At 47.4% G+C, this 12,953-nt stretch overlaps 1 protein-coding gene across 3 annotated transcripts in view; it reads right to left on the bottom strand.

Annotated features, from left to right (window-relative positions):
• nr3c2 (nuclear receptor subfamily 3, group C, member 2) overlaps nt 1–12,953 on the bottom strand; it is a 513,177-nt gene that overhangs the window by 151,822 nt on the left and 348,402 nt on the right. For all 3 annotated transcript variants that reach the window (XM_072496087.1, XM_072496088.1, XM_072496086.1), the window contains exon 4: nt 3,567–3,683. In XM_072496087.1, the coding sequence (XP_072352188.1) occupies nt 3,567–3,683 (117 nt within the window). The remainder of the gene's footprint in view (nt 1–3,566; nt 3,684–12,953) is intronic.

The following is a 12,953-nucleotide window of genomic DNA, read 5'->3' as shown; positions in this document are numbered from 1 at the left end:
AAAGGAATATTTGAGAAACCAGAAATATCAATTAGAGTGGAGACTGATTTAAAATATTTAGCCTACTTAAGAATACAAGAAATGTGCTTAAACATGAAAGGGAAGGACAACAGGTTTGTTAAGCCTGCTCCTTGTACAATGTAGCCTACTCAACTCATTTAGTCCCAAGTGAAATTTCTGTAGAAGTACTCCCTGATACTAGGAGATAATCTAGTGAAACTTGACAATGTATCTATCTAATCCATAAATGAACCCTGATCTGCTACCCTTCACAGGTCACCCATTCCCAGCACAAGCAGTTTAGAAACTTGTGCTCTTAGTATGTATCTCAGTCTCTACTTATCCTGATACCATTCAATCCTATCATCCAATCATATATCAAATTAGGTCCATGTTTATCTCTATACGATTCAATCCAAATATATATGCATTCATTCAACTCTTTTATTCAAGGAGCTTTCACTGGATGTCTGTTCTGTAAAATATAGTACTTCTAAGAGCAAAGAAAAACTTTCCTAATCCCTAGTGTTATTTAAGGCTTGTTCAGTTTGAAACCATGCCCTTGTTGTGATTTCACAATTTAGATTAAATGCTTACATCTACATTTACTGTTTGTCTCAGCATTTAAAATTTCTGCAAACCATCCCATCACTGCTGTCTTCAGAAAAGTTCTACTCTGCCATGTATTCTCTTAATGTAAATTATCTTCATGACCTTTCTTCGAACATTATCCAATGAATTAACGTTCCAGTAAAGAAGGGTGCCCTCTACATAGTTGAGGCTATTTTAGAAGTTTTCAATCATAACAGAAAGTTTTCATGACTGCACATCAGAACCTTAGAGGTACACTCCCCATCATTCAATGTGGATGAACAATCTATGGAAACACAAACCAAACTCACACTATGTTCTACAGGCAAAATGCGATGTCAAGAGTTCAAATTAGCAAAATAACACTTAAATTTCAAATTTAGTCTCAGCAAGAAAAAGAATAGAATAATTTATTCTGAATTACAGTCAAATGTCTCTGAGATCTATCCCAATATCTCATTAGCTTTTTTACAACATCTTTACAGTGACAGGACACTGAGCGAATAAGCGATTCTCAACACTTGCTGTGAAAACATTGTCTTAAGCATCCTAGAATCTCGCTCTATTATCTTTTAAATATTTAGATATTATAATGTAATAGAAATTGTAAAGATATTTAATCACCAATATTTCTGCAGACACTGGAAACATATTCCTAGGAATTCTAATATTGCTTTGTACAAGATTATTAAAGGTATTAAAATGTTAAAACCTACTGTTAATGTAAGAATGTGGGTGATTGCTATTTTTAACAAAAAAGGAATAGTAGAACAGGGTTTTAAATCATTGTGCTTTCATTTGTAGTTCTGTTTTTCAGTGCCAGTGATTTGGGGTTTTCAGGTAAAATCTAAATGCATATTATTGGCAGCAGCAATCGTTCCTCATGAGATGTTTTCTCATGTTTTCTCATGGGATTTCACAGTTTTGCCATCGGACTAATTTAAACTGCCCATATTGGTGCTTTTATTAACAGGAATAAAACTTCAAGTAATCTCAATATATAGTCATACTACTTATGAATAAGCTCTACACATTTTAATACAACAGTGTTTATTCCTGTAGATTCAAGGCAAGGTACATTAATGCACATTTATGACATCTATTTTCCACAACAGCCTTCTTTATTGTATCCATGCAGGAGATTGCCAATTTTATGTCAAATTAGGGACAGTTTTATGGGCCTACACCCAGTAGAAGCTGAGCTAAATCTGTCTAAACTCGTTTCACCGGGTCCGTGAACAGAAAGACATTTATCCAACCTGCAAGCTTCCAGAGGCGAGAGGACAGCATGCTGTCCCACTCTATCATCCAATTAAAATACTCTAATAAGATACTTTTTTATTAATGTTGAGTAGAGTAAAATAGTGGATAAACCTAACTTTACAAAAGTTGTAGTCACACATTGCCATTTTAGGAAGGGAGGGTTTACCTTACGATAAAAAGGATTCCTTTCAGGAGCCTACTTTTCAAAGAAAATGGCCAATGGAACTAATAGAGCCAAAGACAATTGCTAACTTGCAAATAACTAAAAATATTTCTATATGCTGAAGTTTACTCAAAGAAGGGAACCAGATTTCTGGTGACAGGGATGTGCTGAGCGGACACATGAAAGGTTTCTCTCCTCCTGGAAACGTGAAATTAGGCACTTTTGCCCCAATATAAACCGCTAAACCCGGAATTGGAGGAGCCGAAAGGGAATCAGAATCAGTAAAAGTCTGGAGAGGAAGGTTGAGGCGATGGCGAACACAGGAGGGGAGAGGGGGGGATGACGACAAAGACATACGCTGGGATACCCCCTGATAAATGAATGGAGAGATCTCCTAACACAGGAGCTCCAAGTGCTCAGAGACTCCATCAAGCTCAAAATGATGCCGATGGTGAAGGCGGCGGTAGTGGAGGCGCTGGACAAGAAGGAGCGGCGGCTTGAGACACTGGAGGCGACGATCAGAAAGCTGGAGAAGGCCGCAACTGACCTGAGCGATCGGATCACCTTATTGGACGCCGAGGTAGCAAGGTTGGTGGCGACACAAGGGACGCTAAGGGGGAAGGTCAAAGACCAAGAGAACCGGTCGTGCCGCCAAAACCCCTGCATTGTGGGCCTACCGAAGCGTATCGAGGGCAGGAACCCTCTGGAGTATGTGGCCCAGGTGCTGGCCAAACGTGTTGGAGGGGAAAGCTTCCCCAAGCCCCCAGAAGTGGACAGAACCCACAGGTCACTCCAGCTAAAGTCATAAACCGGGGAGCAGCTACGAGCCATCATCGTAAAACTGCACTGGTACCAAGACCGGGAAAAGATACTGAACTAGGCAATGCGCACCCGGTCCTGTATGGGAGGGACACTCGATCCGTGTGTACCAGGACATTGGGGCAGACCTAGTTAAGCGCCGGGTGTAATTTAACACAGCGATGGGGGAGGACTCTGATCGAAGCACTACACAGGGTGAACTTCACCTCCACATGCGTAAGGCTGAGTCTAACGCAGCTAAAGGTGGTGCACAGAGTGTACCTAACCAGAATCTGAATGAGTGGTTCTTTCCAGAGGTGGGGGACAAATGTGAACGATGCCAGTGAAGCCCAACCAACCACACCCACTTGTTCTGGGCTTGCCTGAGACTTGTCGGATACTGGACAACATTCTTTGAGGCAATGTCCAAGGTTGTGGGAGTGTGGGTGGAGCCATGCCCAAAAGTGGCGGTCTTTAGGGTTTCAAATCAGCCAGACTCTTCATGGAGTGGGGGGCGGATGCCCTAGCCTTTGCCTCCCTGATCGCAAACTGGAGAATCCTGCTTGGTTGGGAGGGTAGACTTGCCTGTATATATATATATATATATATATATGTACATGTGTGTCGATTTCTGTTTTTCTTTTTCATTTTCCTTTTTGCCGCTTTTGTAATGTGTAACTTATGAATTGTTAAAACAAAAAGGGAAAATCCAATAAAAACATTTTTTTAAAAAAAGGAAGGAACCAATTACCTCCCAAGTTCATCCCTGCTTTGAAACACTTTCGTAATCGACAAGCTGGGCAATTTTTTCTGCGGATTTTGTCAATAATGCAGTCGTTTCTTCCTGCGCACAAGTAATTCTGTTGCCCTAATTAGAAAAAGAGTGAAATGTAAAATGTTAATAAAAATAAAATTTCCACTACCAAATAACTTGAGGCCCTCATTAGTTTGTTGTATCAGTTTTGTGGTTCCTAAAATTCTATGTGCATTCAGCAAATATATTTGTTACTATCAACATTTTAAATTACAACAAAAGCAGAACATTCAGTGTCAATATCTTATTAACATGTATTAGGTAAGTAATTCCAGTCACAGTTACAACTTTGGTACCTACCCAGCAATGAGGAAAATGAACCCAGGGATGTCTCCTCTGAGCCAAAAGCAGAGCAAATCCAATCCGGCCAATTACCGCTCCATTAGTCTACTCTCAATCATCAGCAGAATGGTGGAAAGTCTCATCACCAATGCTATTAAGCAGCACTTACTCAGCAATAATCTGCTCAATGATGCTCAGTTTGGGTCCACCAGGACTACTCAGCTCCTGACCTCATTGCAACTTTGGTACAAATGTAGACAAAAGAGCTGAATTACAATGGTAAGGTGAGAGTGATTGCCCTTGATATCAAGACAGCAATTGACTGTGGCATTAAGAGCCCTATCAAAATTGAAGTCAATGGGATCGGGGGAAAACTCTCCACTGGTTGGAATGTAGCTAGCAGAAAGGAAGATGGCCGTGATTGACGGAGACCTTGGGCCAGTTCATTAGGAGTTCCTCAGTGCCTAAAGCATAAAATACTTGTATAAAGTAAAACAAAACAGGTCTGTCAGAAATCCAGTCATATTAACTAATAATTCCATATCTTGTTTCTAAGCAAGTAATTGATGATTCTTTGCATAATAATTTCATTTTGGTCCTTATTAATTAACATTTTAAATACTGTTTGGTGATTGTGATAACACTTATAGATGACCAGTTTTCCTCTTCACTGTTCCTGAAAAATGTTCAATTGCCAGGCGCAGCAAAGAGCAGAAAGGAATTTGTTACATCAGGGGCGAAATTCTCCGTACTCGGCGCGATGTCCGCCGACCGGTGCCAAAAACGGCGCAAATCAGTCCGGCATCGCGCCACCCCAAAGGTGCAGAATCCTCCGGCCCTTGAGCGGCCGAGCCCTAACCTTGAGGGGCTAGGCCCGCGCCGGACTGATTTCCGCCCCGCCAGCTGGCAGGAAAGGCCTTTGGTGCCCCCCCAGCTGGCGTGGAAGCGACATTGCCGGGCGGCACATGCGCGGGAGCATCAGCGGCCGCTCACGGCATCCCCGTGCATGCGCATTGGAGGGAGTCGCTTCCGCCTCCACCATGGTGGAGACGTGGCAAAGGCGGAAGGAAAAGAGTGCCCCCATGGCACAGGCCCGTTCCGGATTGGTGGGCCCCGATCGCGGGCCAGGCCACCGTGGGGGCACTCCCCGGGGCCAGATTGCCCCGCGCCCCCCCCAGGACCCTGGAGCCCGCCCGCGCCACCTTGTCCCGCCGGTAAGAGAGGTGGTTTAATCCACGCTGGCGGGACAGGCATTCTAGCAGCGGGACTTCGGATCATCCGGGCCGGAGAATCGCCGGGGGGGCCCGCCAACCGGCGCGATTCCCGCCCCCGCCGAATATCCGGTGCCGGAGAATTCGGCAACCGGCGGGGGCGGGACTCCAGGAGTCTTGTATGCCATTGGAGCACCCCCTCAGGGTGCTATGTTGGCACTTCCAAAGGTCAGGGCCAGAGAGGGGCCATGCCCATGAAAGAGAGGGTGAAGGGGTTTATGAAGGGTGGGGGGGTGAAGGCAGGGTATGAAAGTGCATCATAAAGATTGGGGGAGTGAAGGAACGGGAGGTCCTGAAAGTTGGGGGGGCCTGAAAGAGGAGGAGGCCCTCAGAGACCCTAAGGCGGGATGTGCTCACTTGGGAGGGAGGAGGTGATGCCCATGTTTGCGGGAGGTAGCATTGTCCGTGTCTGGGGGAATGTGGGGTCCCTCATGTATATGTAGAGATCGGGGGACCCTTTCAAAATGGCACCCCAATCTCTGAGGAGCTGCCAAGGTGCCAGTGCCAAGGTGCCCAGGTGGCATCAGCAGTGACAGGGTGCCAGCCTGGCCAGAGGTCAACCACCTGGGGGTCTCCGATCACCTGGGAGACCCTATCAAGTGCTGTTCCACCTGGTCCCCATTTGTGGAGAGCCGTGCTAAACGGCACCCTTCTGGGGTCTCCTTGACAAGATTGATAGATGCCAGATGTCTGGTAGATCTGGCGGCTGCATAGCTAATTGAGCTTTTAAGCCTATTGTGCCGGATCCAGATCATGACGTCTCCTGAAATGACCATCGGGAATCCCGGGAGAGGCTTCTCCCGGAATTTACTGGCCGCTTACCGTCCCGACTCCAGTGGGATGCAGCCATTACATCATGCCCCAGGTATGGGCTAGACCGGTGAGAAACTCCCAACACCCAAAAAAAAGACTGAGGATGCAATTTAATGGAACGTTTCTAAGTGCGGTAGCAAGCGGGAACTGCTGTGAGTTTCCCGACGCTCGGCCAGGCCGGGCCATCACTGGTATCAAAAGTTAATTGGTCCACTTAATGAGGCCCCACGGGCTTCATGGCACAAATGATGGTTCTGCCGACTGATTCCCTGCGACCACGCCCGGCAGCTCCCCGCCAACAACGGAGAGCAGCACTTAAACTGATCCTGCAGAGCAAACCCCACACAGCTTGCAGTCATCCAACTGAGGAGACCAGCCCCATGATTCAGGGATGCTTACCTGGCCAGATTGTTGGACGCGGTCGAGACCAGACAAGATGACCTGTTCCCCCAAGGGACTCGGAGGGTCAGCCACTGGGCAGCCAGTGCCACCTGGGAGGAAGTGGCAGCGACCGTCAGCTTAGGGAGTGTCACCAGCACCAGCATCCAGTGTCATAAGAACATCAATGACCTCCACCGAGCCACATGGGTGGGTTGGTGGCACAGCTATCATCCCCACCCTCCACCAGCGCAGAGACACACACCTCGATGAGTGACAGTAGTGTCCAGGCTTCTGAGACACATTCTGATGCGCACCACAAAGTTGCTGATGCACATCAGGTGGACGCAGGAATGCCCAGATGATTCAGCAGTCGGAGGTCTGCTGGATCCCAGGACCTAGCTGGGTCCCAGTCAGGTGCTGGGTTTCGGAGCTGATGCAGTCAATAGGGTGCGGCGTGATATTCTGGGAGAGATGTCAGTGACACTCCAGCAGGTCTATAGTTGATTGGAGGAGTCCCAGAGGTTACGGGCACAGGAGATAGCGCCAGCAATGTGTGGCACCGAGGCCAACACTGCTCGGGTGGTGACTGCAGTGTAGAGCCTGGTGCATGATGTCAGCAGCATGAGTGTTGGTGTCAAAGGTGTGGCTCAGTCAGTGACAACCATGGACGAGCGCCTCGACAGCAAGTCCCAATCACTGGGGACGTGTCTGAGTCCCACGTGGACCTTGATGAGGCGCTGCGGAGCATGTCCCAGTCTCAGGTAGGCATTGCCGAGGTACTCCGTAGCATGTCCCGGTTGCGGGCGGAGGAGTCCCAGTCACAGGTTGGCATTGCCAGGACGCTTCAGAGCATTTCCCAGTCACTGAGGAGCATTGCCGAAGGCGTTGACACCTCAACACCATGCTGCAGACATTGGGGAGTCACCAGGGCTGGCAGAACCAGGTGACGGAAGGGCAGCTCGGGCTCGATGCAGATGCCCTTACGTCCCGAGGTGAACCCTGGTGGGCCCTATGGGCACTGACCGGGAGGGCTGGGTGCCAACCCGAAGCCACCCTACAGAGTGCCAACGGCAGCCACCAGCTTCCCCAAGTTTGACCCATGTCTGACAACGGCGCATCTCAGAGTTAGCCCCAAGAACAAGACGGCATAGCGGGCATGTGCTGCCAGCAAGTGGGCCGGGGCCAACCGGCCCCAGGGCCCCCACAGGACGCCCGCCAAGGGCATTGAAGGCCACGGGACATGGTTGGCAGCAGGCTGCCTCCTGCTGCGATGGGAGAAGAGGGGAAGGGAGAGGAAAGAGGGGTGGGCAGGGGGAAAGGAGGGGGAAGGGGAGGGGAGGGGGCAGATGGGGTGAGATAATGGACGAAACCACATCCTATGTGAAGCAGCTGAGGATGATGGCATCCCTAGCCCTCCAGGCTTGCTGGACCCTCGTTGCTGCCGCCTATCCTCCATCCTCTGGCAGGTCTTGCGGGTCCTCCCTGGGCCCGTCCTCTAGCCCCTCCAGGTCATACTCCTCAAGATGGCCACATGTTCCTCCACCTCCGGCACATTGCCCTGCTGCTGTGCCAGGTTCTGGAGAGCACAGCAGGCCGCCACAAAGCGGGCGACCCGCTGGGGGATGTACTGCAGTGCAAAACATGAGCCTTTGAGGCATCGGAATCTCATTTTGAGGAGCTGATGCACTTCTCAATGACAGCCCAGATAGCCACACGGGACATCATTGTACCGGGTCTCCGTATCGGTCAGAGGCCTCCGCACTGGCGTCATGAGCCAGGTCCTCAGCAGGTGCCCTTATCCCCCAAGAGCCAACACGCCATCCTGGGGTGGTCCTCAAAGAGGCCGGGAATGTCCAACTGCCCCAGGATGTAGCTGTCATGCACAATCCTGGGGAAGAGTGCACACACATGGATGATCTTCGGGTGGTGGTCGCACAGGAGCTGGACGTTCAGGGAGTGGAACCCCTTCCTGTTGTAGGGCACTCCCTGAATGCCTGATGCTCGCAAGGCGACATGCGTGCCATCTATCACCCTCTTGACCTGGGGCATCCTGGTGATGATGGAGTATCCTGCTGCCTGGGCACCTTGCTGGGCCTGGTCCATGTCAAAGTTTATATAGTTAGATGTCCGGGAAAACAGGGCATCCGTGACCTCACAGATGCATTTGTGGGCTGTAGCTTGTCAGATGCTGCACAAGTACCTGCTCAAGTCCTGGAATGATCCTGAGGCGTAGAAGTTCAGGGCTGAGGTGACATTGACCACCACCGGGAACGGGTATCCTCCTCCTCCACGTGGTGCCACGTCCGCGAGGACGTGCCACCGGTGCCGCACTGTCTCCTTGTTGAGGTTGAGCCTCCTGCGGCACACGCTGTCCATCATCGGTTTGAAAGACCAGCGATGCCTGTACACCTTGGGCTGTCGCTGGCTCCCATCTTGGCCAGATGGGTGGCCGGGTGCTAGGGGTGTGGGGCGGGGCCTTGCACAAGGGCCACTACATCGGGCCTCTGTCAACCTTCTCAGGCATCTGGCCGCCTCCGTGAGGGCAGCCTCCAAGGGGTCCAAGATATCATCCATCCCATGCAATATCTGTAAGGAATTGGGAGGGTGAGAGGGTGCGAGCATTAATAAGTTTGTGGCCATTTTTATTTGGGTGGGTAAGACCCCAAGTGTCCAAAGGGTATTCCTTCAGAGGGACTCGCAGTCGGGGTGGGTGGGGTTGGGGGGTTCTGGTGTTACCTAACCTGCCCTTTTACTCTAGGCGGCCAAAATTCGAGAAAGTGCTGGGATGGTTTGGAGAGTCAAGCCTCATGTGAGGACAGATTGAGGCAAGCTCTTGTCAGGGCTCTAGTCTAAGGGCTTTGGCTATGGCCTCGCAATCTCCTCTCTCCGATGAGACTCTCCTCGAACCCGCTGGTGGTGTCTACTCTTAAAATATGGACGCAATTTTGGCAGCATGACAAATTGGGCGAGTACATCATTGCTGACCCCTATTTGTGGTAACTACCTATTTGCACCGTTTGGACGCAATGTTTAGGTCATGGGTGAGGAAGGGCCTTATCAGTTTTAGGGATCTCTTTGTGGGGGACGGTTTGATAGTTTGGAGGTATTATGGACAAAGTTTCAACTTTCAAGGGCGAACTTGTTCCGTTACCTCCAAGTACGTGATTTTGTTGGGAAGGCTTTTTCTACATTCCCCTTGGTTCAACAACCCTCCTTGTTGCATGGGATCCTATCAATAACAGGGTCTGGTGGGGGTAGCTTTTCCAGCAATATATGGGCAAATCTTGTCAATGGAGGTAGCCCCGCTCGGGATGAGGTGAGGGTAAAATGGGAGGGAGAACTGGGGCCTATTTTAGATGAAGACATGTGGTGTGAGGCTCTTCGAAGGGTGAACTACTACAATGTAAAATCGATTTCTGGCCTTCTCCCAACAGAAGAGTTATAAAGTGCCATGGGGTGGGTGGAGGGGTATGTGTAGGTAGGGAGGGTATGAAGAACCATCGGGGCTGGGTACGGGGACACGAGGTATGAGGGCAAATGGTGGGTAGAGGGGCATGGTTTGACACTAAATTAGCATGAGGGCTATAAAGGACATGAGGGTAGGCAGATTTCCATAGGTTGATATATGAGGGGTTATGGAGTGTGGGTAGAGGGTTATAGGTTACCATGGAAAGTATAGGGGCAATGGGAGGTGTGTAGAGGGCATTAGGTGTCAAGGGTTAGCATGCATGGGGAATGTGTTGAGGTGAGGGGCTGTGAGAGGTGAGGGCCGGAAGGTTGTTTTTTGTTTTAATCTTTAAAAAAAATTATTGTTTTAAAGTGCCAGTGCAAGAGATAGGTTGTTCGACAAGCTCGCCTCTGCAACTGTCAGGTCTGCACTCATTCTGACATTGCCCGGCCCGACTGCAAGGAAAACCTGCCAACCCCGAGCGAAAATCCCAACTTCCCAGCTAGGAAAATGTCCTGACTCTGTGCTCATGACCTGGGAACTAGAATTCAGGCCTAGAGCGTTAACATTAGCATGAGGGCTGTGTGGCGGGAGGCTTGACAATGCCTCCACCACTGGGATTTATCATTATTGCATGACAACTTTACACAAGCAAATCCCATTACAAATGTGAATTTTTAATGGAAAATGTTGATGAAAAATGGGTATCGTAAACATAAAACTTCAGAGGTGCAGACATGAAGAGTGCAAAATTTAATTAAAATAAACCAGACAGTTGATAGAATATATGATCATCAAGCAGGCAAATAAAAATATTGGCATGCTGACACTCCTTTTTTGATGAATTCCTGCTTTTGTATTCCTGCTTCTGACATTTATGCCCTTATGTTTTAAAATCTTTGTGAAGCTAAATCTATGAAACTTGAACATCCAACCCAGTTTGAAAGAGGCTGCTGTACAGTTGCAATGTTATGGTCCATATTGCTTTTCTAGGGTCAAAACTTTTAACAGAAATTACTGTCAGCAAACATTACACTCTCTAATATTTTAATAGATTAATGCTTCTGTCATAATAGATTAGCGATCATATGAATGCATTGTGTTTGTCTACTAATATCACTGACATATTTTTAGCCTAATGCATCACTTATTACCAAAATAGAAATGGCAACCCTTAAAGTTAAATATTTATTTTCAGTCGAAGCCTGGCCATTGCACCTCTGGGAAAAACATCCAAAGTAAAAATTTATATTTAAAGCCATGGTTTAATTCCCCTTGAACAATTTTCTTTTGATGTGCAATCAATTGTGTGTTCATCAAATTTATTGATGTGTTGGAGAATGGAGTATTTTCCATTCTCTGTGCTGCCCCCCGCCCCCCCAACCTGCAGGAGAGGTTCACCGTCGGCAGGACTGGAAGATCCCGCTGGCTAGAACAAGTCCATCCCTGATAATAAATAACACTGAAAATGATCTAATTCAATTCAACATTAAAAAAATAAATCCCTCTCTGTTCCTCCCGCTAGGGTTACAGCTAAATACGTCTGAAACAAGCTAATTTCTCCTTTATTCTCTTTCACTTGTTTGTTTTTCTCTGTCTTCCAATTCCATCTGTATCTTTTACCTTGGCTATGGCTCTCCTATGCTTTTTCTCGCTGTTTTCCTGTTTCTTCTCCACTTCAAGATCTCTTCCTCCTCGACGTCCATCACTCACTTCTATACCACCTATATCCTGCTCCTTTTTTCATTCATCCATTCTCCCTATATTCTTCATTCTCTCCAGCTCTTTTCACTTCCCTCCTCACCTCCTGCTGTTTTACTTCCCCATTTACTTTTGACCCTTTTTTACACTCCTTTTTTCTTCTTTAATGGTGAGAAGTACTCAATCACATGGGTGACACGGGAAACACTCATGGCGAGACACCCATGATGAAGTATCAGGATGTATTCATACAGCCTAAAAGGAACACCAGCCAACAGCATGGGAAGAGGTTGGAGTATGAGGCCAAATAGGCAGGCTTGCTGAAAAGCACAGGGGATGGACAGGTGACCAACAGTGCTGGAAAACACTTAGGTTGAGTTTGTGGGTGATCAATTGGGCTGGAAAGCAAATGGATAGGTGTGCTGGAAGGTTTTTGGATAGGTGGACAACGAGGAAGGTGGCAGGTACTTGTGGGGAAAATGTGCCGGGTAGCAATTGAGTAATAAGGTAACAAAGTGATCTTTGTGGTCAAGCAAGTAGGCAGGCTGCAGACAGGCAGGCTGGCATGAAGCCCGAGGCCTTGCTGACTATAACTCCAATCTTTTAATAACCAGTTTATGGCTATGTGGACAAAGATAAAATATGCTAGTATGGGTCAAGGAATCAAAATAGGAAGTTTGTGTTGAATGGAATAGTCAATTCATTCAACACACTTAACAGGAAACAGGAATCTGAGGTTATTGTGTGTATATCAAGCTCTATGTTTTTCTGACTTGAAAAACATAGAAGAGGCACTGTATTACATTAGTGGAGCGCAAACAAAAAGGGTGTTACTGTTTAAGACCAAAGTTTGGCCAGGTCCTATTCAAAGTATTGGTCACCATCCTGTCGGAGGGATATTACTTTCTATGAGACGGAACAGGAGAGACAATCAGGGTGATGTCAAATCTTTGGGATCTAAATTATGCGGTCATGTTACCAATGTTGAACTTATTTTCACTGAAAGTGAAATTTCAACCAAGCAGACATTTTCAAAATTATGACCTGTTGGTAAAGTTAATGTAAGTTATTTACACAGAGTAATGATTAAAAAGAACTTGAAAACATGATTTTGAAAATGAGGGAATTGAAAGCAGATAAGGAATTCCGACAGAATTATAACTGGAATAAGTTATTCAGCAAGGCCATTGAAGCAAAGTGTAGATGGATTCACGAGACATTAAGATATTTCTGTAAGCCAGGAAATCTGGGCAACAAAGGTGACGAACGATATAATTCTCAATTTTAATTGAGAGTTAATCGAACAATTATTACCAAAGAACATGTTGATGCTGACTTCCAAATCACTGCAGTCTGCTTTGCTTGCAACGAGAGCTTGACAATTATTTTAGTCCTGTAAAGCTAATTTCAGTTCACAGAGAAACTGAC

Source organism: Scyliorhinus torazame, chromosome 3 (assembly GCF_047496885.1).
Source record: "Scyliorhinus torazame isolate Kashiwa2021f chromosome 3, sScyTor2.1, whole genome shotgun sequence".
NCBI lineage: Eukaryota > Metazoa > Chordata > Chondrichthyes > Carcharhiniformes > Scyliorhinidae > Scyliorhinus > Scyliorhinus torazame.
The sequence above is the reverse complement of the archived record's forward strand: the minus strand, read 5'-3'. Positions and strand labels throughout refer to the sequence as shown.